Source organism: Colius striatus, chromosome 10, assembly GCF_028858725.1.
Source record: "Colius striatus isolate bColStr4 chromosome 10, bColStr4.1.hap1, whole genome shotgun sequence".
NCBI lineage: Eukaryota > Metazoa > Chordata > Aves > Coliiformes > Coliidae > Colius > Colius striatus.
The window spans coordinates 2,293,154-2,318,420 of NC_084768.1; the positions used below are offsets into that span (position 1 = coordinate 2,293,154).

The following is a 25,267-nucleotide window of genomic DNA, read 5'->3' on the forward strand; positions in this document are numbered from 1 at the left end:
ACCACAAAGAGAAAACACAGCAATGACACCACACGACTGCGTTGGCCTGTGCACACCCACTGCATTGCCCTGAGGCAGAGAATGAATGGGAGAGAAACAGAGATGCGGGGAGGGGGGGTTCTCAGAAGGGGAAGTTAAAGAAGAGGACAACACATAAAGCCTGGAGGGAAGACAAACCAATGAATGCACAGAGACGGGAAGGAGACAGTCCAGCACTACCACAACAAAGCTGCCGGTAATCAATCCCAGTTATTGATATGGCAATGCATCAGTTATGAGTCCCTGAGAAAAAGTACCCAAACATACTTCGTGAATGTATGTGGATACTGACCTGGGCTTGAGACAGGACTAGAGGTAGTAGGCTCAATAATTTCTACAAAAAGGGAAAAGGAAAAAAAAAAGAGAACATTTGGGCATTAATCACACATGGAAGACAAATACAGAATGAGACAGCAAACAGTCATGCAACACACACAGCAACCGTATTTTAAGGTCGGGACGGCCGTCACAGGCCTGTGACAAACATGCAGTCGACAGACTTTTGTGCCTGCGAACAATACACCAGTGTCTTTCTTTTCCCAGCTACGTTATTCACCTGTCACCAGTACAGAACATTGGGACCATCACTCTCTGAACATGGAAATACGTTTCCCAGCCACCTTGGCAAAGCCTCTACTGGAATTCTCAAGTTCAAAAGCATTTCTCCTGGGAATTACTGAAACTTGGCTAGAAAAAGGGGTCTTTGCTCACTTTATTGAAGGTAATTTCCTATGAAGAATATATGTCAAGGTAACAACTTTGAACAAAGAGTGTTTTAAAGAAATGGGTTTGTGCCTTAGTGAACTTAAAAAATGCACATCTTTTTAGTTATTGAAGTCTTTCCAGAAGAAAACACTTCTCAAAAGCATCGAGCACACACATTCTGAAGATGTTTACTTCACCCAAGGCAAACAATACAAACAGCAGAAAAAGTTAAGAGCAGAGCACAATCCTCAAGCATTCAGTCTCATGAAACAATCACCTGTGGCTTTTCATTATGATTTTGCTTTAAAATTCATTATTCCATGCCTTTTTATTAGCTTTGAATAGTGCTGTGCAAAATGAAGTACCAGTCCCAATCAGCCTTGCACAGAAGCAAGCTGCCATCTCAATGTAACCATTCAATACTCTTAATAACAAAGGTCTAATGAAAATTACCAGGCTCAAAAGATCATTGACCAGATCTGGACTACAACAAGAAACTAATGAAAAAAATAGGAGCGAGCTGACAACAATGGGTGTGCAGGCAAGAGCTCAACACTCCCTCCACTCTTGTCCAATTTTGCATTTTTAACTTCTACAATTACTTTTCAGGTTAATGTTACGTGAAAATCATTCCAAGCAAAATAACAAACATTTCCACAAACAAAAAGTTCTGAAGTGTCTTTGCCAAGTTACTGATGCTAAGAACTCTGCTAATATAGATGAATGTTTCCAACCTTCAAAACATTTCCTTGACATCTTGACAAAAACACCACCCTTGCTGACAAATCCAGATCACACTTTTTAAAATAAAACAGAATTGGAACTGTATTGCTCCAACTTTTTACTTGAGATTGAAAATCCAAGAAGGCTGGTGGCAGCCTTTAATGTAAAAAGGGTTTCAAGTTCAGCATCGAGGTTTCTACCCCTGTGTAGAGGTAGTTCATGTATGTGGCAGAGGGAGGGCTGTGGGGCAGATGGGTCAGTCAGTCCCCAGACTGGAGCAGTGGGAAAGGACACGTGGGGCTGTGGGTGTTTTCCATCCTGCCCCATCTGGGAGCATCCCTGGAGCTGTGCAGTTTGCAGCCCCAACTGCAGCTCTCAGGAGCTGGGCTGCAGGGCAGCAGGACTTGGTTGCTCCCAGAGGCCTGGCACAAAGCTGGCCAAGGACAGAAACGATGGCAGAGGATTCTTCTGGGAGCTGCATTACGCTTCAGATAAAGGTTTTTGCTGAACTGGCTGCAGCACAAATAGGGGCTTTTCCAGGATGTTTGAAAGATATAAAGCAAAATTACACCAAGCTACAGGAACAATGACTGTACAGTGCAGTCTGAGGAACCAAACAGATGCCAGACATGTCTAACTCTTACAAAGCCATGGACTTCACTAACACTGTCACAGATGAGGAAACTGCAATAGCCATAGTGATGTCGTTGTGGGGTTTGAATCAATCTGCTTAAGACACCAATTCTGCTCTCTCAGAAGAGAGTCATAATCAAGGTCCTGGCTGGTGTCTCTAAGCATGGGGAACCTGTGAGAGCCTGTTTCAGGGCAGCACTGCTGGGATGTCCCCAGCTGAGCCCTTTAAGCCTCTGCTTAAAGTGAGGAATCAAGACAAACACAGTATAATACAACGTTTCCAGCTGTCCAGAAAAACAGATGTCCTCTGTGAAATGGGGTTGTACTCCTGCACAGAGCAACCATGCTTTCAGCAGGAGAAAAAGATATTGTGTCAAAACAAGAGACTCAGAAAAAACCAAAGAACTGTCAATAATTCCTCAATTTTGCATTTTAATGACTAAATTTTGTAACAACTTGATTTTGTGGTCTTTAATTTCTTCTGAGTCTTTATGTTCTGAGAAACGGCAACCTGTTTGTCACGTGTAACTATCAGCTTTGCTTCAAAAGCATTGTACAATGATGACAAGAGTCATTTTTCTGGCTACCCTAAAATAACAGGATCTTTTGCTTGCAAATTTAGGAGCCAATCCTTCTTGTTGCTATGGCTTCCTTTAAAGAAAAAGGTTACTCTTTGCTGAAGAACAACATTCTTTGCAACAATCCAGTAAATTAACATACTCAATGAGTACCATATTTCATCAAAAGGCAAAATACCATCCCCAAACCAGCAGGGATTATACTAGGATCTTGCCTCTTTTGGAAACATTGGCTCTAGACTTAACTGTAGGTGCTTAAGGTAGCATAAAGCCACAGACCTGCAGCGTCGGTGAGGCTGGAAGCGAAGGCAGTAATTTCCTGCATTACTCTGGCACAAATCTCATTTTTAAAAATACATTATTAGATCAAGGAATTAGAGAGATGGATATATTTCTAGTTTTGAGTTGTAAAACTCTTTGCAAATCTTTATTCATGAAATTGTTGAAGTCTATAGAGAGAAAACAAAAGCAGCTGGTTTTCCTACAAGCACGCTAGGTTGCTTCATTAAAATTAAAATATATTAATGACTTCTTAGTAACCCTGGGAGGCAGGGATGCATAGCAAAGAGTGCTAGTGTCTGCACTTCATTTGGTTGAGGCCCCAATCCTACAATACCAGGGCTGATCAAATTTTCAGGAGTGGTTGTGAGGGAAAAGAAAAATAGATGAACATATAACGGAAAACACGATGTTCTGTGCCACTTCTGTGACTATAGTGGAGAATTCTCCTTGAGCATAACTTTTCAGATTTGTTTCAGAAACCAGAGGAAGAGCAATGTGTTCACAACACCTCCTAGTTTGCCCTTTACAGACTCAGTGCCGCCTAAATCGCTGCGTGCAGGATCCTTGTTATCTTCAGAATCGCCTATTCTGGTGAGGCAGGCATGAGCCAAAAGCATCTCATGATTTTAAAGCAGAGCTTTAATTCAAGCTGGGACTGAAAAGAGGGGAAGAGCGGCCTTCTGGACACAGGGCTACTGACATAACATCACTGGCTGCTAAACATCGATGGCAAACTGGCCATTTCTATCAAGGTCTAAATGTTCTAATGTCCAAACCCCTTTAATATGACTTGCTGAAATGTTCTAATGTCCAAACCCCTTTATTATGAGTTGCTGGTCTGTATTTGTCCTTGGCCTCAGTGGCTGATTGGGAAAGCTGTCTGCTTTTCAGTCCCGTGGCTGAGCTTGCAGACGAACTGCTGCTGCCAGCTTGGGATGAGGGGGCAAATGCCCACCCTCGACTTCAAACATCTGGTGGGCGTGCGAGAGAGAGGGTCAAAACTCATGGTGGGCATCTCTCCTGTGTCACAAGACTCCAGGGCTGCTCAAAGAGGGCTTTGTTTTGCAGAGGGGGAGCTCGGTCCTTCTGGGAACCCCAGCTCTGCTGAGAAGATGGGTCAGAACAGATTCAGCCAAAATAGAGCACCATACTTTGGGAAAAGCTGACAAAACAGAGCACCATACTTTGGGAAAAGCTGATAAAAGGCAACAGTTTAATTTATTTTTTTTAAGTATGTACAAACATACTTTTTACTGCCTTTTAAGGTCCATCTCTCTTCACAAACACCCTACGGATAACACGGCAAATGCTTGGGGATGCCACCAGAGATGTCACCATGGGAAGCAGAACTACACAGTGACAGTTTGGGACAAGCAAGTGTGGAGATGGAAGCCCCTGCCCTGTCATTTGAGAGGTGCTGACATGCCCTGAAAATCTGTGGAAGACATGAAGTAACTTTTGGAGGATGGTTGGCACACCCAAGGACTGGTGTCCTCTCTGGTTGTGGCTGGATCCTTGATCCAGGCAGCTTCAAGAAAAGAAAAGGGAAAAGTTTAGGAGAAGCTCAAGAGACTTCTGCAAGCATGTGTAGTGGGAGAAAGAAAACAAAGTAAACATAGATAGCACAGCAAGTAAAATATTTGATGGCAGACAGATTAGTTGCATGGAAGAAGTATGAAAGCTGCTGAGAGCAGCAGTCAGCTAAGCGATGCTGTCAGAAGGGGTGTACAAATCACAACCTGACACTGAACATGGCCCTGGAGAAATAACACAACTGCTCATAAGCAATGCAGAGAGTCCTGAACGGAGGCAGCCATGGCTGGAGATGGAGTGGAGCTGGGTAGAGTGCTGCATCCTGTGCTGGCGTGGTGATGGAGTAGGGAGAAGCAGGGGATGGTTACGTGGGTGAAACAAACCACCTGGGTTAACGTTACTTTGAGAAAGGCAGAGAACTTCTTTGAACAACACAAGGAAATCCATCTGCAAAGTCAGATTTTGATCAAGACAACTAGAGAGTTTTTCAATAGAGAAATGCACCTGCAGCTCCTGGTGTAGTGGCCTGACTTCACAGAGGTGAAGGAAGGGGAAGTGTGGGATAAGGTGTGCAGGAATCTGTACTGCATTGTCCCTGGGGAAGAAATAAAACGTCATGTTCTTTTAAAATCAGTGTTGGTTAGCAGTAGTGAGTGTATGCTAGAGCTGGCTACTGGAAATAATAGAGAATCAGCAGCTGAGTGAGTCTACATAGAGAGGAAGAATAAATCCCACAGACTTGTAACTACAGCTCTAATCCTCAAAAGAGAAATCTTTGGAGAATATAAGCCACTAAAGACAGCTGGGACAGGGAGGTGCAGTTTAATGTCAAGGACATTCAACGTTGCCTTTTACCAAAAGGAAAGAGATTGTATCTAGAAATACCTTTCTGATCCTAGGGAGAAAAAAAGGCTTGCAGAGAAAATCTCTATACAAAATGGGAAACCACCTCATGAAAGGCTACACAGCACAAGGAGGAAAATTACAAGGAACAAAAGGAATTTGCCACAAAGAGGCAATGTCTGGAAAGTGCAGTGGGGCAGGGATGAAGTGGGAGCTGCCCAGATGCTGAGTTGAATGGCGCCTTGGAAAGGAAACCACAGCAAACACTCTGTAGCCCCAGAGACACCTTAAGGAAAATGAAAGCAGCTCTGTTTATAAAGGTAGAGAATTGAAGCGTGGACCCAAAAATAACTATTTTGCTTCAGTTTTGGCAAAAGCTTAAGAAATGGTATTCTGAATAACAAAATGGAAATGGAAATTGCTAGACCAAAGTTAAAGCAAAATTCAATCAGCTCAGAATACTCAGGTCAGGGGGATTTAAATACGTTTGCTCATAAAATTATCAAACCAACAGAAAATTTTTGTGAGGGGAGGACGGGAGGACTGAGAATCAAAGACATGTTCAAGGAGGGTAAGCACCCACACTGACATCTACAGGTGTTCAAGGCTTTGGAGGAAGGTGGAAGGAGATACTGAAGGATATGGGCAAAACAGCCAGTAAATAACAAGTGGCTGTTCATTTACTAGAGGCCGGTTACGGGTGATTATTTGCCTAGAAAATGTCCTAGTATATGATAATGGAATTGAGTAATTCATCAGCCCCTGTTTGCATAACCAAGTGTTATAAACTGAGAGTGGGTGCACTGAGTGATATGAGGTGAGTCTACAGCCCTTATGGCCTTGCTGTCCTCGTGCTGCCTCCTCGGCAGAGGTCGCGCAACAGAAAAACCTCTCCTGCGAGGAAGAAACTTGGTTAGTTTGTGGCAGGGATTACATGATGGAGCAGCCTGTGCTATATTAGATTCACTGACCCAAGTGTCCTCCCAGTCCTAGCCTCTTAATAGCATTAATCAACCTTTTTATTTTCCCCAAAAGAATATGGAAAACTTGGCAAAAGTAAACAATATGTGGTTTCAGTCAGTTGCCTGCAGAAAAAACATCCTGGAGCAGGTAAAAACCATACCAGCTCTGCCAGCAAATGCCTCACCTCCTCTTCCCATTCCCCAAACCCACCAGCCAGCAAAAGCTGACACAGAGCTGCCCACAGTACCAGTGCTGGAGATTTCCATTCCTTTCCATTTTACAGCACACAGACACTATGGCAGAGGGTGCAGCGTTGCTGCTTTAACTGCTGGACCTCAGTGCAAACATCCTTTTCCATGAGTTGTGAATAGTCCTTCACTCTTCACTGCTAACAAAGCCACGTTTCCCTGCCCAATGCTCACAGACTTGAGTTCATCAGCCTTTTGGGACAGAGCACAGCAGCTCAAACAGGCACAGCTCAGTGTGATAATCATTATGGCATCTGACAAAGGCACATACGACTAAGATTTTCCGTGGCATGGTTTCTCCTGTGGCACTGACTACTTCAGTAACACAAACCTTTTCAAGATTAAACTACAGTCTATGAGAATTCAGAAAGGTAACAGATCTCAGACTGATGTGAGTTACAAAACGTTGCAGTCTCATACAGAGAGGTCTGCCTAAGGGGAAGAAGAGAAAAACTACCAGAACCCCAATCTGCATGTGCAAATGCTGCAGGATTTCCCAAACTGCAAGTCTAAGACAAAATTTGTCTGAGAAGAAACCTGGTAAAACCAAAAAACTACTCACAGGGTTTACTCAAGACATAGTAACTGAAATCTGTCTGGTGCTGCAAGTTAGTTTGTTATTTGCAGAGCAGCAGCACGGTCACGGGCTGAGCTGGGGGTGAGGGTCTTGGACACAGCCCTCTTGGAGCCAGAGCTCACATACTGGCAGGGCTTTCATTCAAGATTTATTAAATCCAAGAAAGGAAACGTAATAGGGAAAGTACAAAAAAGTGAAGTTTGGAGGACTCTGGAACACCATGGGACCACACCAGATGTATGCCTGCCTTCTCCTCTCTCTTTTTCCCGTGCCTCGTCCTGGCACAAACACAAAGGAGAGAAGAGTGCTCATTATTTATTCCCGTTCTGCTTCCTTCCCCTGTGTTCCCATGTCAGCTTTCTGGTTTTTATCTATAGAGAAAATACAGAACTTTTGACAACATTCCCATTTCTGGTATCTTGCCAAACCCCTCGGTCTTCATCTGCTGGTTTCTGTCTCTGCATTTTACGCAGTTAATTTACTAATTTTTCTCATAATAAATTTGAAATGACAAGACACGTCAAGCCACTGGACTCTGCACTTGGCATCCTTAAGTCTGTGGAGATGGTTTTTCCCCTGCAAAAATGATCTCCTCCAAGGTAACAGAAAACAAAATGTCTCTGTGGACACCACTTCTGAGCACAGCTCTGCTCTAAGTATTGCAATTAATTTCATATTAACAATATTTAAGATATATGTTTGTGGTTTTTTTCACCCCAGTGTACAAAGGCTGTAAATCAGGGTCTTTGAAAACCACAAATGACAAGCCACAGACTTTCACTGACATAGAACCAGTCCAATAGTGCTCCACACCAAGAAAAGGAACAGGCTTAACAGTTCCATTCCCACACACCAATGTCCCTGCACCCCTTGGCTGCAGTTGTGGGACCAGCCTGCTGGTGCTGGACCTGGAGTACACCTGCCCTGTGGCTCACAGGCAGTGCTAATGCCACCATAAAGATCATTTTGTTCAATTAGGGAAGGATAATTCTTCAGTAGTACAAACATGACGGTGTTCTCTTCCAGTTCTCTAGGGCCTCCCTCCCTGCATGAGCCCAGCACCAGCCCAGCACAGGGACCATTGCAGAAGTCTCGAGTTAAAGCCATGAACCCAATTTTCTATAACAGAGATAGCTTATTTCATCCCTCCACAGCTGGTCCAAAATGAAATTGTTTTGGCTGGTGCAATTGATACTCTGAGGAGGATACCAGTTTAAAAACTAAAAGCATTACTACCACGAGTAGAGCCATATGCCATGCACAAATTGTTTTTCAGAACACAAAGCAATACCATACAAGTCTGAGATTCAATTTAATGATCTGAATTATTCACTATTACACTGACAGAAAGTCTATCTTGCTCTACAATAACCGTGGTGAACAGAAACTATGAACTATGAAATGCTTTAATTGGCATCTGTAGCCCTCAACATTGTTTTCTGCCATCCTTCAGGTATTTTTATCCTAAGTGTGAAACGACTACTGGAACAAACTCCAGTTGCCTTTGCCTCAAATGTCATGTTTCCTGAAATCTCCTTTTAGAATATGGCACACACAAAAAGCACAGAAATCCATTCTACTCAGTTGTATTTCCTTAGGCAGACTGATAAGTCAGACACACAGTCAGGTACAGACACACACTTCATTTGACAAGTCCATAGCCTGGGCATATATTCTATTACTTTTTTCCCTAACATTGTTCTAGGATTTTCTTCTAGTATTTTTCAATCTCTATATTATAATCATCAACATTCTAAACAGTTTCTCTATTTATGATTGGTTTAAAATCCCACAAAATCCAAATGATCTGAAAGAGCATCGTGAGAAAGTCATGTTTACTACAGCGTGGCACTTACATACACTGTGTAAGAGAAAGCACCAAGTTATCATAGAATCACAGCATGGTGGGGGTTGGAAGGGACCTGTAGAGATCATCCAGTCCAACCCCCCTGCAGAAGCAGCTCCCACCTAGATCAGGTCACACAGGAACGTGTCCAGGTGGGTCTTGAAGCCCTCCAAGGAAGGAGCCTCCACACCCCCTCTGGGCAGCCTGTGCCAGGGCTCCCTCACTGAAACACTGACACAGTTTTTTCTTATGTTTAAGTGGAACTTTTTGTGTTCCAGCTTCATCTCATCACCCCTTGTCCTGTTACTAGCTACTATAGAAAAGAGGGATGTCCCAACCTCTTGACACTCACCCTTTAGATATTTATACATGTTAATAAGATCTCCCCTCAGTCTCCTCTTCTCCAGACTAAACAGCCCCAGGTCCCGCAGCCTTTCCTTGTATGAAAGATGTTCCAGTGCCCTGATCATCTTGGTGGTCCTGTGCTGGACTCTCTCCATCAGTTCCCTGTTCCTCTTGAGCTGAGGAGCCCAGAGCTGGACACAGGACTCCAGATGAGGCCTCACCAGTGCAGAGTAGAGGGGGAGAAGAACCTCCCTTAACCTGCTGCCCACACTCTTCAAGTTATGATATCTTTTATTATAGGATGGAGGGAGGTGCTTACTCATCAGTAACATCTAATGAGAGTGCAATTTCTAGATCTGAGTAAACATCAAAACATGCCGCTGCCCAACTAACACCCTTACAGATTATAGAGAGAGCATTTTGTAATAGGACAATGCAAAAATCTTCTTTCATTTCAGTCTGCATCAGTATTGTTGTTGGATTTTGCTGTAATAACATTTAGACTTCCTATGTTTTGGAGGAATCAATAACTGGTCCAAAATAGAACTGGCAATTGAATACAAAGGCAGTAATTCATTAAAAACTTCCTCATAACTATTTTGATTCACGACCTTTGATAATTAACCAGACTTATTTAATCTAATCTCCCCTGGGCTTTATCAGCTATGTTGAAGATTAATGAAGATTAATGATTTGTTTTGAAATGAAGGTCTTTAAGCCTAGGTAAGCCAGAGGCTGTTTGAGTACAATGGTAAATGGAAAAGCATATTTAATAATAAGTCCTTTGGATGGAACGTGTAAGTGAATTGGGGAGAGACACGACCTTAATATATTCTGTGTCTTCTACTCCCTGTTAATGTTTTGCAGCTGCGATTTGAGCGCTTTTACAGGTTTGAGTTACTGCGCCTTAATTGCCTAGCAACGGTTTATTTTATTTAAGTGGTTTGTCCTTTTCTTACAGGATGACAAGTGTTTAACAGTTCTATGAGACAATAAAAAAGTAATAATTCTTAACCTTGAATCCGAGACCTGCAATTACGAGGTGGTTTAATCCATCCCTCAGCCATCCTCACTGCTCTGCACCGACACTGCTTCGGATTTGCTTGGTAGCAGCAGTTTTGCAACGAATATTTAAATACTTTCAAGCCTGCAGAAATCCACATTAATGACACCTTTTCATAGAATCATAGGTTGGTAGGGTTTGAAGGGACCTTTAGAGATCATCCAGTCCAACTCTCCTGCAGAAGCAGATTCACCTAGATCAGGTCACATAGGAACATGTCCAGGCGGGTCTTGAAGCCCTCCAAGGAAGGAGACTTCACAACCCCTCTGGGCAGCCTGTGCCACTGCTCCCTCACCCTCACAGTGAAATAGGGTTTTTTTACACCTTTTCATGTACTCTTGCAAAAGAAGTCCACTGAGAGTTAAATCCTGAGACCACTCACTGAAATTCATTCCTGTCTAGTACTGGGCCACGTATTCCCAGCTGGCGCACAACAAGGGATGGGATGAACTTCCAAGTTCCAGGTAAACTTTTAATGGAATTCAAGTTTCTGGCTAAAAACCAAAGAATCATACTAAACTAACCCACTGTTTTAACTCTGGAGTCTGCTAAAGTGTTTTTATGTATTTAATTTTCAGGGAGGTCCAGAGTGAATCATCATCTTTTATATCGGTTGAAATAATTTATTGCATGATTTTTTTCTTTTAAAATTCATTTTAAATGTGGTGCTATGAACCACAACAAGGAAACATTATATTTTCATTAAGAAATTAAAAACAATATTTCAAATACAGGACACACATTTGTTATTCTTGCCACTAAGAGCACATAGTTTCTGTCCTCAGCGTCACAACAATTTCACATCTGTAGCACATTGGTATATGCTCAAGGCTTTACCTATCACAGCAATTCCTGCACTTTGAGGAAATTAATAAATCAGGGAAACTTATCCTGGGCAAAGGTGTTTTGTCAGAAGCAGTCATTCACATTTCAGTCTGCTTGTTTAGTATCACAAAAGCATTCCCCCTAGTTTACAGTCCCTTCACCAGTTGATCTTTGCACTAGTATTTACAAGCACTAAACTCGGAAAAAATGGAAAAGTGCAATGAATTTCAAGGAACAAAAATAAATTTGAATAGATGAATAATGAAAATGTTCAGGTTTGAAAAATAAATGTAAACAGTGAAAGCTTTACAGATTTCAGAGAACAGAATGGAATGCTTTATACTGGAAAAGATCATCAAGTCCCACCAGTGCTGCCACAGCCACCACTGAACCATATTCTTCAGTCCCACAGCTACGTGGCTTTGGGATTCCTCCAGGGAGATGGACTCCACCACTGCCCTTGGCCACAAGCAAACAAAACTTCAGACAGCATTTTTGCATTCTGAGAAGATACATCAATAGGGCTCGTTTCATAGAATCACAGAATGGTAGGGGTTGGAAGGGATCTTTAGAGATCATCCAGTCCAACCCCCCTGCAGAAGCAGGGTCACCTAGATCAGGTCACACAGGAATGTGTCCAGGCGGGTCTTGAAGACCTTTGAGGAAGGAGCCTCCACAACCCCTCTGGGCAGCCTGTGCCAGGGCTCCCTCACTGAAACACTGAAACAGTTTCTTCTTATGTTTAAGTGGAACTTTTTGTGTTCCAGCTTCATCCCATCACCCCTTGTCCTGTTGCTACATACCATAGAAAAAACCAATGCCCCAACCTACTGACACCCACCCTTTAGATATTTATGAATGTTAATAAGATCCCCCTCAGTCTCCTCTTCTCCAGACTAAACAGCCCCAGGTCCCGCAGCCTTTCCTCGTATGAAAGATGCTCCAGTCCCCTGATCATCTTGGTGGCCCTGCTCTGGCCTCTCTCCAGCAGTTCCCTGTCCCTCTTGAGCTGAGGAGCCCAGAACTGGACACAGGACTCCAGATGAGGCCTCACCAGGGCAGAGTAGAGGGGGAGAAGAACCTCCCTTGACCTGCTGGCCACACTCTTCCCGATGCATCCCTGGATGTCATTGGCTTCTTGCTTTCTACACCAAGTTCATACAATGGCACAGCACAACCGGATTGCAAAATGGACAAAAAGCATCTGAGAAAACAGACGGACAACTCCCTTTTCAGAGATGCTACCCACAATATGACCTTCTGTTGACATCAAAGGTCTAACGAGGCTGCCAATGAGGTTGCCCCTTTCCCGGTGCCATGTAGAAAACAGAGGAACCTGTTGAATTTCTACTTCCTGTCAACATTCTGATGATGTCTACATCACAGAGGTCACATGAAATACAATGGCTTTATTTAGTTGTTCAAGTTATAGTTTCACGGAGCCTAAAAAAAATGTCCTTTTTTCCTATTTCAGATTTTTCTGGGGAAATCTGATGCTGCTAAGTCCAGAACAGAATGAAGAAAAAGTGGCAGAGTAGTCTGCATCCTTTCAGCTTGGTCTTTCATTCATATGTATAAATAGGAAGCTGATGAATAATGTAGATCTGGAAATCTGTTAGCATTTTTGCCGCTCAGAAACATATGATTAGCGGTGCTCTGACTTCCAGTAATTATCTCCTTGTTCTCAGAGGTCATTCTTTAAATCTGCGTGGCTGCTGCTGTATTTCTGGGAGTCAACAAGGCAAAATATACATCAGAGGTGCAACAGGCCATGTGCCAGGGCAGTGCCTCCCTCCCGTGGGTGCAGCAGCGTGCTAACACTATTGAACAGATCCTTTCTCCAGGTTCACAATAACGGGTAGGTTTGGTAATTTTCTCTCACTTTCGAATATGCACAACTCCCATAGGCAGCCTGGGTGCAGAGGAATCTTCCAGGAGACACTCTCCTCTACCACACCACCTGCAGCCCAGCTAAGCTCTCTGCCAGCATGTTTTCCTCCAGCCCACACTAAATTGGCTCTTGGAAACGCTTTGGCTTCCCTTGGAGAGACCGAGTAACACGTGAAAATGCTTCTACTTGCTGGCTGACTGCACTTCACTTGGATGTTTGGGACAGGTAGGCTTGTGATCTTTCTGGCACACAGTGGAAGCTGTATGCAATCTAGAAGAGAGACAGCTGACCTCAGTACTTAAGTCCTTTGATTGATATGCCCAGTGGCATTTGCTCTGACACAAGCACGTTTGATCTGGGCCACAGAAAAGATCTGTGGGCTACAAACACTATAAAATGTTGTGCCAGATCTGTAACCACCACCAGTAATTCTGGTTTGTCCTTTTTTTGTTTTGTTTTCCTGTGGGATATCTTGCCATTCTAAATTATACTTCTGTGATAAAGCTGCTTGTTTGTGCTCTGCAGACGTAGAAATGCCATTTACAGTGTTCTGGTGCAGTCAGAGGTATTGCTCAGTCACACACAAACCCAGATGCCACCACCCATTTAAGCTTTGGTTCACACAAATAGTTCACCAGAGCAGACCACAACTGCTGAACCAATATGATCAACATGGAGTCAGACAGAGAGAGTCCACACATAAGGATGCAAGACCTGGTACACAAGAACTATGTTTCTACTCATTCTTCCTCTCACCAACTCAGAGCAGTGACCTGGGGCCAGGACCCTCATATCCCAGGGCCACACAGAGCTGATTTGGGCTGAGGAAAAGTCTGAACAGCATCAGGCAGTTGGGCAACACATCACCTTGTTTATTAGCAAACAGGAAGAAAACAAAGGAATCTGCCTGAGTTACAACAGAGCAGTAGCCAGGAAACAGGGAGCTGACTGGGAAGGGCTTGTATCAACTTTAGGTCCCTAAAGAAACTGATAACAGTTGTACATGATATGTAGGCCAATACACAGTACCTGTGCAATCAATCAGGGTCCATCACACTCCGGGTCAGCCCACAGAGATGCTCCTCCCGACGAGGGGGAACCTGGGTTCCTGACCTACAGGTTAATCTCCTGTATGGATACTTGTGTGAAAGTCTTCTCCTGCTGCTTGCAGCTCCGGGAATACAGGTATAGACAACTTTTCCCAGTATAAAAGCCTCTTTCCTGCCTGATCTATGCGTTGTGTCTATGTTCAGAGTAAGCCTCCCCATCTTTGGAACCCTTGTATGTACACAACACCTAGAAGAACTAGATGCTGCTCAACTGTTCTGATATTTGCTTTCACTGGCACAGTAATTTGTGAATAAATTATTTAATAATTACTGCATAATTATCGCTCTGCTGATCCCTGATGAACAGAAATCCACAGACAATGCCTATCAAATGAATCATTACAAATCTCTATAAATTACATGGTGAAATGTGCCAATGTCATGATGAAATTCATAGAAAAGTCTACAATTTCTGTAAAAGGAGACTTAATTAAGCTGGAGTTATGGCTGCACATCTCTATCCAGAGCCTAAGAAGGAGCACATTATAAGCTTTGGCTTCAAACTTTCCAAGAGACCCACATAAAGCTACAAGTCAGAGAATAAAAAACCCAAAGGAGCACAACAGTGAACCTTAATGTGGATTGTTCCAGTTACAAATGAGTCACAGAGAAGTACAACTGTTTTTCCTTTGCTATAGATGCATGCTGGAAAACAGGCAGAACAGGAGATGAACAGTGCCTGGCTAATCTATAGAACAAGTCGTTGTTCAAACTCTCAGAAGAAGGAAATGCATTTATTGCCTGGGGAGTTATTAAAAGCTGAGATCAAGAAACAGAAATCTGCTGCAAATAGCCTACAAGAAAATAGAGGCTCTGAGCACACTCATCAGTGAGTTAAAATAAAAAGCAAAACATGCCTCTCAAAGGAATCACTCGTCATCTTCTGCAAGGGATTGTACATGTGTCAGACTTTGATGGCTGTTGTCAGAACTGATAAAGTTTTCCTGGCCAAGGTGGTGAAATTTAAAATATTAAATTACCTATTGTTTACGTGTTGGGATCCTGCCTTGGAAGATTATACCTGAAACAAGGATGGCTCCAAAACCAGGTCAGAGGCAGCCTGGCTTTTCTGCTGCCATTGCAAATGCAGAATCCGCACCATCTGCCCAGGTAAGTGTCGTGCTAAAGCTTAGAGCCTTGTTGCACAGATGAACCATCAGTAGTATATTATAAGCATAGTATTAGCATCTCAGAACTGAACATATTACTTCTGGAAATAGAAATATCATCTCTGTTCTTCTGGATACCAAATCCAACTGAACTTAGGACTGAGATAACCCTGGACTGGCCCCAACTCCTCCTGCAGTCCTTCCCTGTGCTGACCCTCTCTGCATTGTCCCTTCACCACTTTAATAACACAAACAACAAACTACTTTTAATAAATGTAAAATGAAATAAATCTGTATCTGCAAGAAGACAATTAGGACTTATTTTCTTAAATGCAAAACAACAGAAACCACCTTGAAGAAATCTAGATGTCAAACAAGATAACAAAATCAAACCACCACCAAATCCCTGGGTGAGATGGGGTTTGATTAGCTTTACAGTAAGATGTTCATTGGAACAGCAGAAAGGGAATTTGACATGAGATGCACCTTCTTTATTTCTTTATTTACTCTTATGGAGCAGACCTGAGGCTCTTGGTTCATTTCTTCAATGCTGAGGACGAATCCCTTTGATAAACTCACCAAGCTTCATTGCTGAAATAATTTCGGCTGCTTGCCCCATTGCTCTCTGTTGAAGACTGCTGCAGAACTCCACTGTTCTAAGGGTTACAAATCCTTCTCTCTCAGCCTGCATTTACACATGACAAACTCATACACATTCATTTTTGGACCAGCTTCACCCCTTAGCCTGAGTAGTCGATTTAGATGTAGAAACAACTCTTTTCCAGCCTTTGCTTTGCTCAGTGGTACCACATACGTGTTTGTTCAAAGGTAATTTCCTTTTACCCTGTTGTCACGTGCAGCATCACAGCCAGCCACCAGTTCCAAAACCACGGGCAAACTGAGCACAGATTGAGAGTCATTACCAGCTCTGTAATGAACTCGAACCAGATCCCCTTCCTTCTCGGCTACAGCTCGGGTAGTGTCAGACCAAGGACAGGAGGCCATGTGCCACGTTCCTCCTCACTCCCGTCCTTCCAAAACGGCAGCGTCACTGCCTACATGTGTGCTAAGAGAAGAGGCTTTTATGTCCAAGAAAAGTCCAAGGTAAGAATTCCATACAAATTGGGGAGCAATGTTTTCAGTCCCTGGTGTGGGAATTTTATTTAAAGCAATGGAAGCTTTCAGGGTACTTTTTATAAGAGCTACTGACAGAGGCCGTAAAGAGCTGAACCACCTTTCTCACTCGCATTGACACTGGCATGTCCTGCACACGGTGATCTATGTGCTCAGGTTGCACACTGAGCTGCAGAACAATATTTACAGAGCCCAGGAGCAGTTTCAGCAACTGCTGAAAGACTGCTGAGAGCAGTGCTGAAAGGTCAAGGAACAGCCTTTCGTTTACAAATGGAAACGGAGCGGCTGCAAAATCTCTTTGGGAGGAGAAGCGTGTGTGTGATGGGTGACATACTGAAACACAGACAGGACGATGACAAGCAGCACAGGGAAATTCTAATTCTGTGGGTTTTTTTCACATTGTCTCCTAATTTAGAAAGCTGCATCCAGGGAAAGCATGTTGTTGTGTTGCAAAAAAGCACAGTTTTACTTCAAAATGCCAGCCGCTTAGTCATTCATTTAAAAGTGCTATTTTACACCAGATATACTTTATACAATACAATGCTCTGGTATCAGCAGGAATCTGGTTTGTAAACTCGACTCTAGGTGAAGAAGGTGAAGAAACACACACCTTGAGCTGTAAAACCATAGTTTTAAAAACATATAAAATCCCTATCCATTTTGATAAAACTCTGTTGCATCCTCACCCCAGAGTTAGTTCTCCTGTCTGACAGACACTTTCTTACACACTTGTAGCACTCTGGGAAGCTCTGAAGCAGCATCAGCAAAGAAAAAAAGGGTTGGTAGCAGACACACATTTTATTGGCTAAATAAATAAGGGCTGTACATCACTGCTGGACTGTGGTGTGCCTCGATTTATGGGGTGGTTACTTCCTGACATTTGTTGCTTTCTTCCTCACACCCCCAGTAATTTAAACGTTTTAGTATTTCTCTTGGAACTGCACTTTAACTGAGTAAATAAACAGAATGTAAATGTTTGAGTCCCTGGGCTTGTGCTTTGTCTTTGAATAAACAGCTACTGTTATAAACCTCTTCCTATACATTGGCCTGTAAAAAGATGTTCAGATTTCTAACAGCAACAGTGTCTTACCAGATTTCTGATGCAGGTGTGCTTCAAAGCAGCATCAGCTTTGTTACTTGTGATGAATTTGGGGAAAATAAAGTACGTTTCTGAAGAATTCATCACAGGTTGTTTTTTTCAATGAGCATTTCTAATACTGCAAGCAATATCTAAGCATCTGATGCTAATGCTTTTCGCCTGAGGTCTGGAAAAGTCCCGAGAAGAGGGAGCTTTTATACTCAATTCATTATTTAAAATCAAGTCAAAACCTCGACATACAACCCTGTAGGCAGAAGTGATGATAACACTGAGTTGTCTATTTCAGATGCTTATTGAAATATCTCAGCATTTTGTTACATATGTGATTCGGAATAGAGCTTAGTTACCGTTTATATGGTGAGTGCCCTGAAAAAGCCCTTGGCTTTAACCCTCTGCATCTATTTTTAGCTTTCTTGCAGTCAAAAAGAAATTAATTTCTTTTTCTTTCTCATTTTCTTCAGTTCACAAAATATTCAGATGCTTAGAGACATGTAGCACCTCTCAGGAAAATGTAAACAGAAGCCGTGGAGACCATTCTCTGTCTCTATTTTTCTCAGTAATCTCTAAATTAGAGGACACTTGACATGACAGAAGTGCATACACTTCTCAGATAAACATTGTTTGGTTTCAATCAACTGCTTTTGTTAAATAACCTGGAATTTATTTAGTAGGTTCTCTCAGTTCAGGCGGTTTCCAACCTGTTGGACTATTCGCTGAAATACTGAAGTCTCGAGTTTAAAAGCTATTCTATTCCACTCTATGAATTTCAGGAAAATTCAAAGGCCAATTCCTTTTAACGACCCATGAGCTTTGGTCTCAACATCCTGTTATGAAAATAAGTTCTACACTTAATATTTTAATAATACTTTGCATAAAGTTTAACATTCACTACCAATTACTGTAAGTGAAAGCTCTCTTGGGCTTGTTTTAGGAGAAAACTTCCTAACACGCCTTCTCTGGACTAGCCAATATTTTAATAAGCTTCCTTTCCTTTAGTAGACAGACAATAATCACCTTTAATCTCTTGACAAGGCAGCTTTTTTCACCCTGTGTTTCCTCTCATCTGTTTATGAACCTCCCTTTCCATCCTGCAAATCTTTTGAGGCCACGGCCGAAGTCTGCATCCCATGTTGGGCTGTAGGATCCATATATATTGTTCCATTACAGCACTTCTGTTTTCATCCCATTTATTACACGTGATATTCTCTGGACTTTCATTTTTTTTTCTGAAAAGTTGTTTTACTTCAAGGTTTTCTACCCCTTGAAAAGCAACAAACTCCAGAAGTGCTCTGACCACTGGTGCTCCTCACCCTGGTCAGGGCACGGGCAGCCGCTGCCTTCAGTGACTTGCTGTAAATAAGTTCCACCAAATGACCTTGAATATGTTAATCGCTGTAATTAACTGATCCTCAAGATGAACATTTAGACATGCTTCTAGACATGCTTCCACCTCCCTGATTTATCCAATTTAGTAAGAAAATGTGTCTAAATGTTGTTAGCTACAGTTATAATCACACGCCTTGAGGATATAAACACAAACGTAACGAAACGTAACACAAAGGCAACTTCTGCAAGGATCCATTGCAAAGATTGTGGGGTTGAGGTTTTTTGAGGGATTTTTTTCCCCCTCAAACACAGGCACTCTCTTGGGGTTTTAAAGTTTCTTCTAAATGTCAAGGAGAAATACATGTTATTGGCTTTGCTCAGGTGGGTTATTTCTACCTCATCCCTTCTCAGTCACCGATTGCCATATAATTCAGAATAAAGCACAAGCAGGAAAATGGATTTGGAGAAAATTTCTCCTTAACCCTCAGTAATTGTAACCTGGAGCAGCAGTTGGCATCCATATGGAGAGATCTCAAACCCTACATCTAACAGCATTATTGTGACTTACGTAAATGGAAGATTTGGCCATTTATCTTATTCTGTATGAATACATGAATTTAAGGTGCTGAGGTTTTAAATTCTGCCAGGCTCCTTGTCTCAGCAGTATCTTGTGAAATTAGTCCCCCAGGTGTATTTGGGATATAAAGAAAACTCTGTTTTACTTGTGTGTTGTTCAGCTGCGCTGCACGTCTGCATTTCACTCTGTGTGAGAACGGAGAGAGAAGAAAGGTTTTTACCTTGCCCATGAATCCCACTGGGGATGTTTGAAAGTTTTCAGAGGCTTGTTTTCCACTGGGAATGTGATCACTCAATTAAAATACCCCGAGTGAATACCTTAATCTGTGAGAAAGGTCCCTGAGGAACCGGCTCCCAGATTTATAACCCTGATTCTCTGATTCCCTGGATTTCAACATGCTGATCAGGAGCTGGGTGCCTGTCCCAGTCTCCATCTCCAGGACAGGTCCTTTCCATGGCAGATCACCTCTTCTGTAGCAGTTTGTCCTATTAGGCCAATATAGACTTGGTAAGCAAAACCAAGGATTCAAGCCAGAAACTTCATCAGTGAAGACCGAGCAAACACACAGAGGGAGAAAAAAGAACAGAATCTCCTCCAGCCTGTAACTAGAAGAGGTACAGCACAGACCTAATGTGCTTTCAGATGGAACAGTGCACCACACAAAGGTTTGGCTTGGCTTTATAAAGGATATAGCATGAAACCCTACAGCTGTGGACCTTGATGTCCCTTGTAGAGAGTCAGAAGCTATAGGAAAGTGTGATGGCTCAGACATGTCACCATCCCTTTTCAAACACCACAAAAGTTCCCAGAATGGATTTCAGATCTGTTCTCTGTCCACCACCTCTCCCGAGACACGAAGGAAGAGGCCTCCTCTGCAGGCTCAGTAGGAGCTGGATGAGCAGATCAGGGCAATGGCTGCACTCTTGAGGAGCAGGAGTGAAAGGGATTCCTCCAATGAAAAATTAGGTCCACGGCACCAGTTTTCTGCACAGTGATGTGTACAAGAGACTTTGAGCTTGATCCAAGCCTTATTAAATCAATAAATGTCCTTTGACTGACTGCACTGGTCTTTGAATAGGCTCCTAATGAATACAGGGATTTTCATTTACATTTTTATATGCATATAGCTACATCTCTGTACTTTTTTTCTTTGTTGGGTGCAGACCAGGCTGCCTGGCTGAGACATAACACAGGACTATGCAATCTAAGTTTGATTTGCTTTGCAGACCAGTATTTGAGAGATAAAACATTAACATCTTTCGTAGGTAATTGGACAAGAGCTGAAACTGTAGGCACAAAGGGAATTTCCCTGGAGAGTATATTTCTTTCTGGAAATGTCAAATTTGGTAGGCCAGGCAAAGATATCGAGCTAAGACTTAGCAGAAACCTGTCACATATCCAAATACACTAAAATACGATTTCTCAGTCAATACAATGAAACTGCTGAGTTTAACCATGACAGCAAACGGTATGACCAGAAGATGACCCAAGTAGTCTTTGCATGATAACTAAAAGCTATGTAAATTACTGGTCATAAAGAGCCCTGCAGCAGCACCAGCCTTGCAGGGCCCAACCTGGGTGACAGGGAAAACCTTATGGGATATCCCAGGGTCAGTGTCAGGCAGAGGGGAGCACGGCCAGCCATGCAGCCCAAACCCTATCTGCATCAGGAGAGTTTTATTCCAGGCAGAATAACAAATGCTGATCCTGAACAAGGTCTTGGAGCCAATTATTTTGCCATGGCACCGCCCTTTCCTCCCTTGGCCCAGACCTCATTTCTTCACACTTCTGAGTGCTCTCTTTTCCTCCTGCAGTGACTATGATGGGTGCAGCTGCAGCTTCAGTTGCAGTAAGACAACATTTACTTTAAATATGAAGGAAGAGTTGGTAATGCAGGAAAGAAGCATGTCAACACCCTGTGATGGGGTCACTATGGATCAAGGGGGCAAGTCCAATGGCTGCCAAGAACAGCCAATGGCATTGTCAGCCTGTCCTTGCTCAGATGACTGGGGTGATCTCTAAAGTCCCCTTAAGTCTGGCTTTTCTTTGATTTTCATGACTTGGCACAGCAGGAAATGACCATGAAAATGGCTGTCTGCCCCCTAATTTAGAAGATTTGTCACAGCAAGGTCATTATACTACTGCAGATACCCTCAATACCTCTGGGTCTGTGATGTCCCAGTAGATGCTACACCAACTACACGTGGTGCCACTGAGGAACATGCATATTATTACATGTTATGGGCTGTTTACAACGAGTTTATCTACATTTTTTGGAAAACACTGATATTTTTGCATTTCAGACATGAAAACCAATGGAAAAACATTAACACAGCTGTTTCATTAGGAATCTCCATGTAGGAACCAGTACACAATGCAATCAAGATACATAAATTGAGGGCACGGTCCGGCGCATCCTGGCATGTAGAAATGTTTGAGACAAGATTATAAGAGTGTTGCACTAACCATAAGTTCACAGTTGGATGCTTATTCAATAAAGTAGCTCTGTTTAGCAGCAGCAATTAAATTATCACAGAAAATACTACCACATCTCTCACACACCTTGCTATGCTCCTTCTCCTTCCAAGTGTCACCGCTGACCTTTTATGCAGCTCTTCACAATTATTTATGCTTTTGAAAAATTAATATCTGAGCTTTCTGTGTAAACCTGAACACCAGAAACACCTGTGGACCATAGAATCAGATACTTGAAGGAACTTATTTGGCAGCTCTTGGCAATGGACAGGAATTCTTTCTCTGTGCTGCAAATTGTCTTAAGTACAACTTAGCAGACGTACCACTTAGCAGATGTGATGTTTACAGCATTCCTAGAAATACTTGGGAATGTATAAGGGGGGGTCTTTAGAAAACAAAAAGAATACCTTTACTTAAGAATAAACACACACACCTATCTATTAGAGAAGTAATGGTTATTTTCATCTTCTGCAAGGCAGTGGCTTACATGAATCCAGACTTTTGTGGATGGCATATCCTCAGTGGACACACAGATATCACACATGGAGTAGTGAATTTAATGCTTCTGTCAACAGTCCCTTAAGTAGATTTATAGCTTCTATAGATGTATAGATTAAATCTACATAGAAAATAAAAATGTGGGATTTCAACAGCCTCTCAAGTTTCCTGCTCTAATTTGATAAGTGCTTAGGCAAGGGAGATGAGGACAGTTGTGCCTGCTGGGCTTGCAGAGGTGTGGGGTTGGTGTTGCAGCCCTGACCAAGCTGGGAGACTGAAACAATGCACCCTACAACCTGATGTACACAGCCCTGGTCTTCAGTGCCACAAAGAGCCTCATGTCTGGCCCAGGTCACCAGCAGCTCACCAAGGGCTTGTGGTGGCGGCAACTCACCTCACATCTCACTGAGGGGAGCAGGGGCTGAGAAACAGCTCCACCTCTATCCTCATCAATGAAAGGCAGCAAAAACCTTCTGCTTCAGCTCAGCTTTGCTAAGAGAAAGCAAGAAATCCACTACCAGCTATGGCTCAGTTACCTGGAGAGCACAGGGACAAGAGACAGCTCGGTAAGGATGTTGCTGTTGATAGACACCGTCTCAGTTTTGGCTGCTTGAGAAAACCAGCTGAATAACCCTACTTTGGTGTCAATAGTGCATGGTAGCTCACTCTCCTCACAACAGCCTTGCAATTTTGTTTGTAGGACAACGCCTTTTGACTTGAATTAAGTTTGTGCTACAATAAAAAGCAAAATCTGAATAATTAAGTGAGCTGTTCCATTCCCTGTTGGTTCCCTGAGGATGGAACCTCTTACCCTGGGTACACACTGAATCAGCAACCCTGTGCTTTACTTACAGCAAAGGACTACACTCCTCTTAAGTACCAGAAATTCTGGGAAAAGCCAGTGTAGGCAGTGCTAAGCATCTGATCCATTAGGCCCATAGATGGCAGGATGGGACTGTCCAACACACACTGCTCACGCGAGTGCTCTGGGAGGGTCACGTACTTCATAAGGTTACCCACAAAAAACAACACATTTGGGTGATACAGAGGACTCAGTCATGAATAATTAGCAATTTGCCAGTCATTATTTATTTATTGGGAAATAAATGAGTACACTGCTTCTCTGTATTTTTCCTGCAAGGCTCAGGCTTTCTAGTCTACAGCTGCTGAATTTATTATTAATAGCTAGATCTGAGTGATGGGCCAACAACTCTTCAGTCAGGGGTATGATGGATTCTGTTATGTTTGCAGGATCTGGGGTGCTCATAACTGCCCAGGTGTGAGGTGATGTGACCTGGCCATCTGTCCCTGGGACAGATGTGGCTCTGGGGTGAGCATCCTCAGCTGACAGTAGCGATGAGGGTGTCCTCTGGCCATGGCTGAGCAGCTGTACCCCAGACAAGTTCTCTTCCTGCCCCGTCCACCTCGCAGGCACCGTCAGGCACAGCTCCATTAATCTACTGCCTCCTTTGCTCAGTCCACGTCGCAGCCACACAAAGTCAGCTCTTACCTTGTCCTGACATCCCTTCACCCGCTTTATGACTTTCTATTAACTCAAGGTTGGCTTTACAGATCAGGTGCCAGAGCCCTCACTGTAGTAGCAGAAATAATCCTTTTTCTGGTACCCTTGAGCTTTATACCTGCATAGGATGCAGACACTGATAACACAGACCACGCTCCGCTCTGTCCCTGAGAAAGGTTCCCAGCTGGGCACAGCTACGATGTCATTTAGGTAGGATACAGGGATGTGCAAAGAAACAAAACACAGATTTTCTAACTCTGCTATACAAATGTTTCTTAAAAAAACAACCCAACTCAGCAGCTATGCAGAAGCAGCCAATTATCAGTTCCTTGGTGAGGTTGTGCAAGGTGCCAGGACCTGGACCTGGCAGTGTCTGTGCTCAGATCTGACACGCTCCTGCATAGCTGCACCATTCAGGCAGCACCCCTGTGTCTTCGGGCAGCTGCTTTGGTTGAATTTTGGCAGAACCCCTGTGCCTTCCCACAGCCATTTCAGTTGCATATTGCCACAGACTCTGTGTCTTTGTGCAGCCGCAGTGGTTGCATCAGGGAGCAGTTGGGCTCCCGAACTGTGGGTGGTGCCCGCAGCTTTGCTCTCGGTGCTGCTCTGGACCTAAAGCTGCATTGCAACAGTGCAATGGACAGCTTGAAATATATGCTGAAATAAGACATCAGCATCTAGTTTTTAACATTTGTCAAGTTACACTATGATCTACTTAACCCTACGTTTGCCTATCAAATGTTGCAACCAACCATTAACTGCCATCACTTCCCCCACACGTACCTGAACCAGCACATATGTTCGGCTACCACTGCCAACAAAATAAAATGTAAGTAGCATTTCACAAGAGAAAATGATCTCTGAAGGATTAAGGAGTCCATACTTCACAGGTTGCTGCCCTGTGAGGGTTTGTTGGGTTTATTTTTTACAGTGACATTCTTTCTAGATCACGACAATGCAAACTATGAGCAAGGAAAAAAGTCCACCAAACAACATTCATTCCCAAGTGAAATCCTTTGGAAATCTCCCCTTGTTTTGACTAAGTTAAAAAAAAAAAGAAATCATAGTATAAAATAAGACATTTCATCCTGGTCTTTTAGACAAAGCTCTGAGCTGAGCTAACATCACCCCGTGCTTCATTTGGTGAGGTCAGGATCAGACACGGATTTCAGTGTTTGCTTCATACATCCCGTCAGTTTTTTGTAACCATGTATTTGGACATTCTTAACCTCTGAATCTCAAAGTGCTTGTTAAGGGTGGCTGCATAGTACCTCGACAATTGAAAATGGATAAAATCCTGGCAGCAACTAAGAGACAGATTCAG

General features: G+C 43.0%; 1 protein-coding gene across 2 annotated transcripts in view; it reads right to left on the bottom strand.

Annotated features, from left to right (window-relative positions):
* NEGR1 (neuronal growth regulator 1) overlaps window positions 1-25,267 on the bottom strand; it is a 271,546-nt gene that overhangs the window by 29,044 nt on the left and 217,235 nt on the right. The window contains exon 7 of one of the 2 annotated variants that reach the window (XM_062003656.1): window positions 332-373. The exons of the other annotated variant lie outside the window; for it this stretch is intronic. Coding sequence (XP_061859640.1) covers window positions 332-373 — 42 coding nt within the window. The remainder of the gene's footprint in view (window positions 1-331; window positions 374-25,267) is intronic. 2 annotated transcript variants of the gene reach the window in all.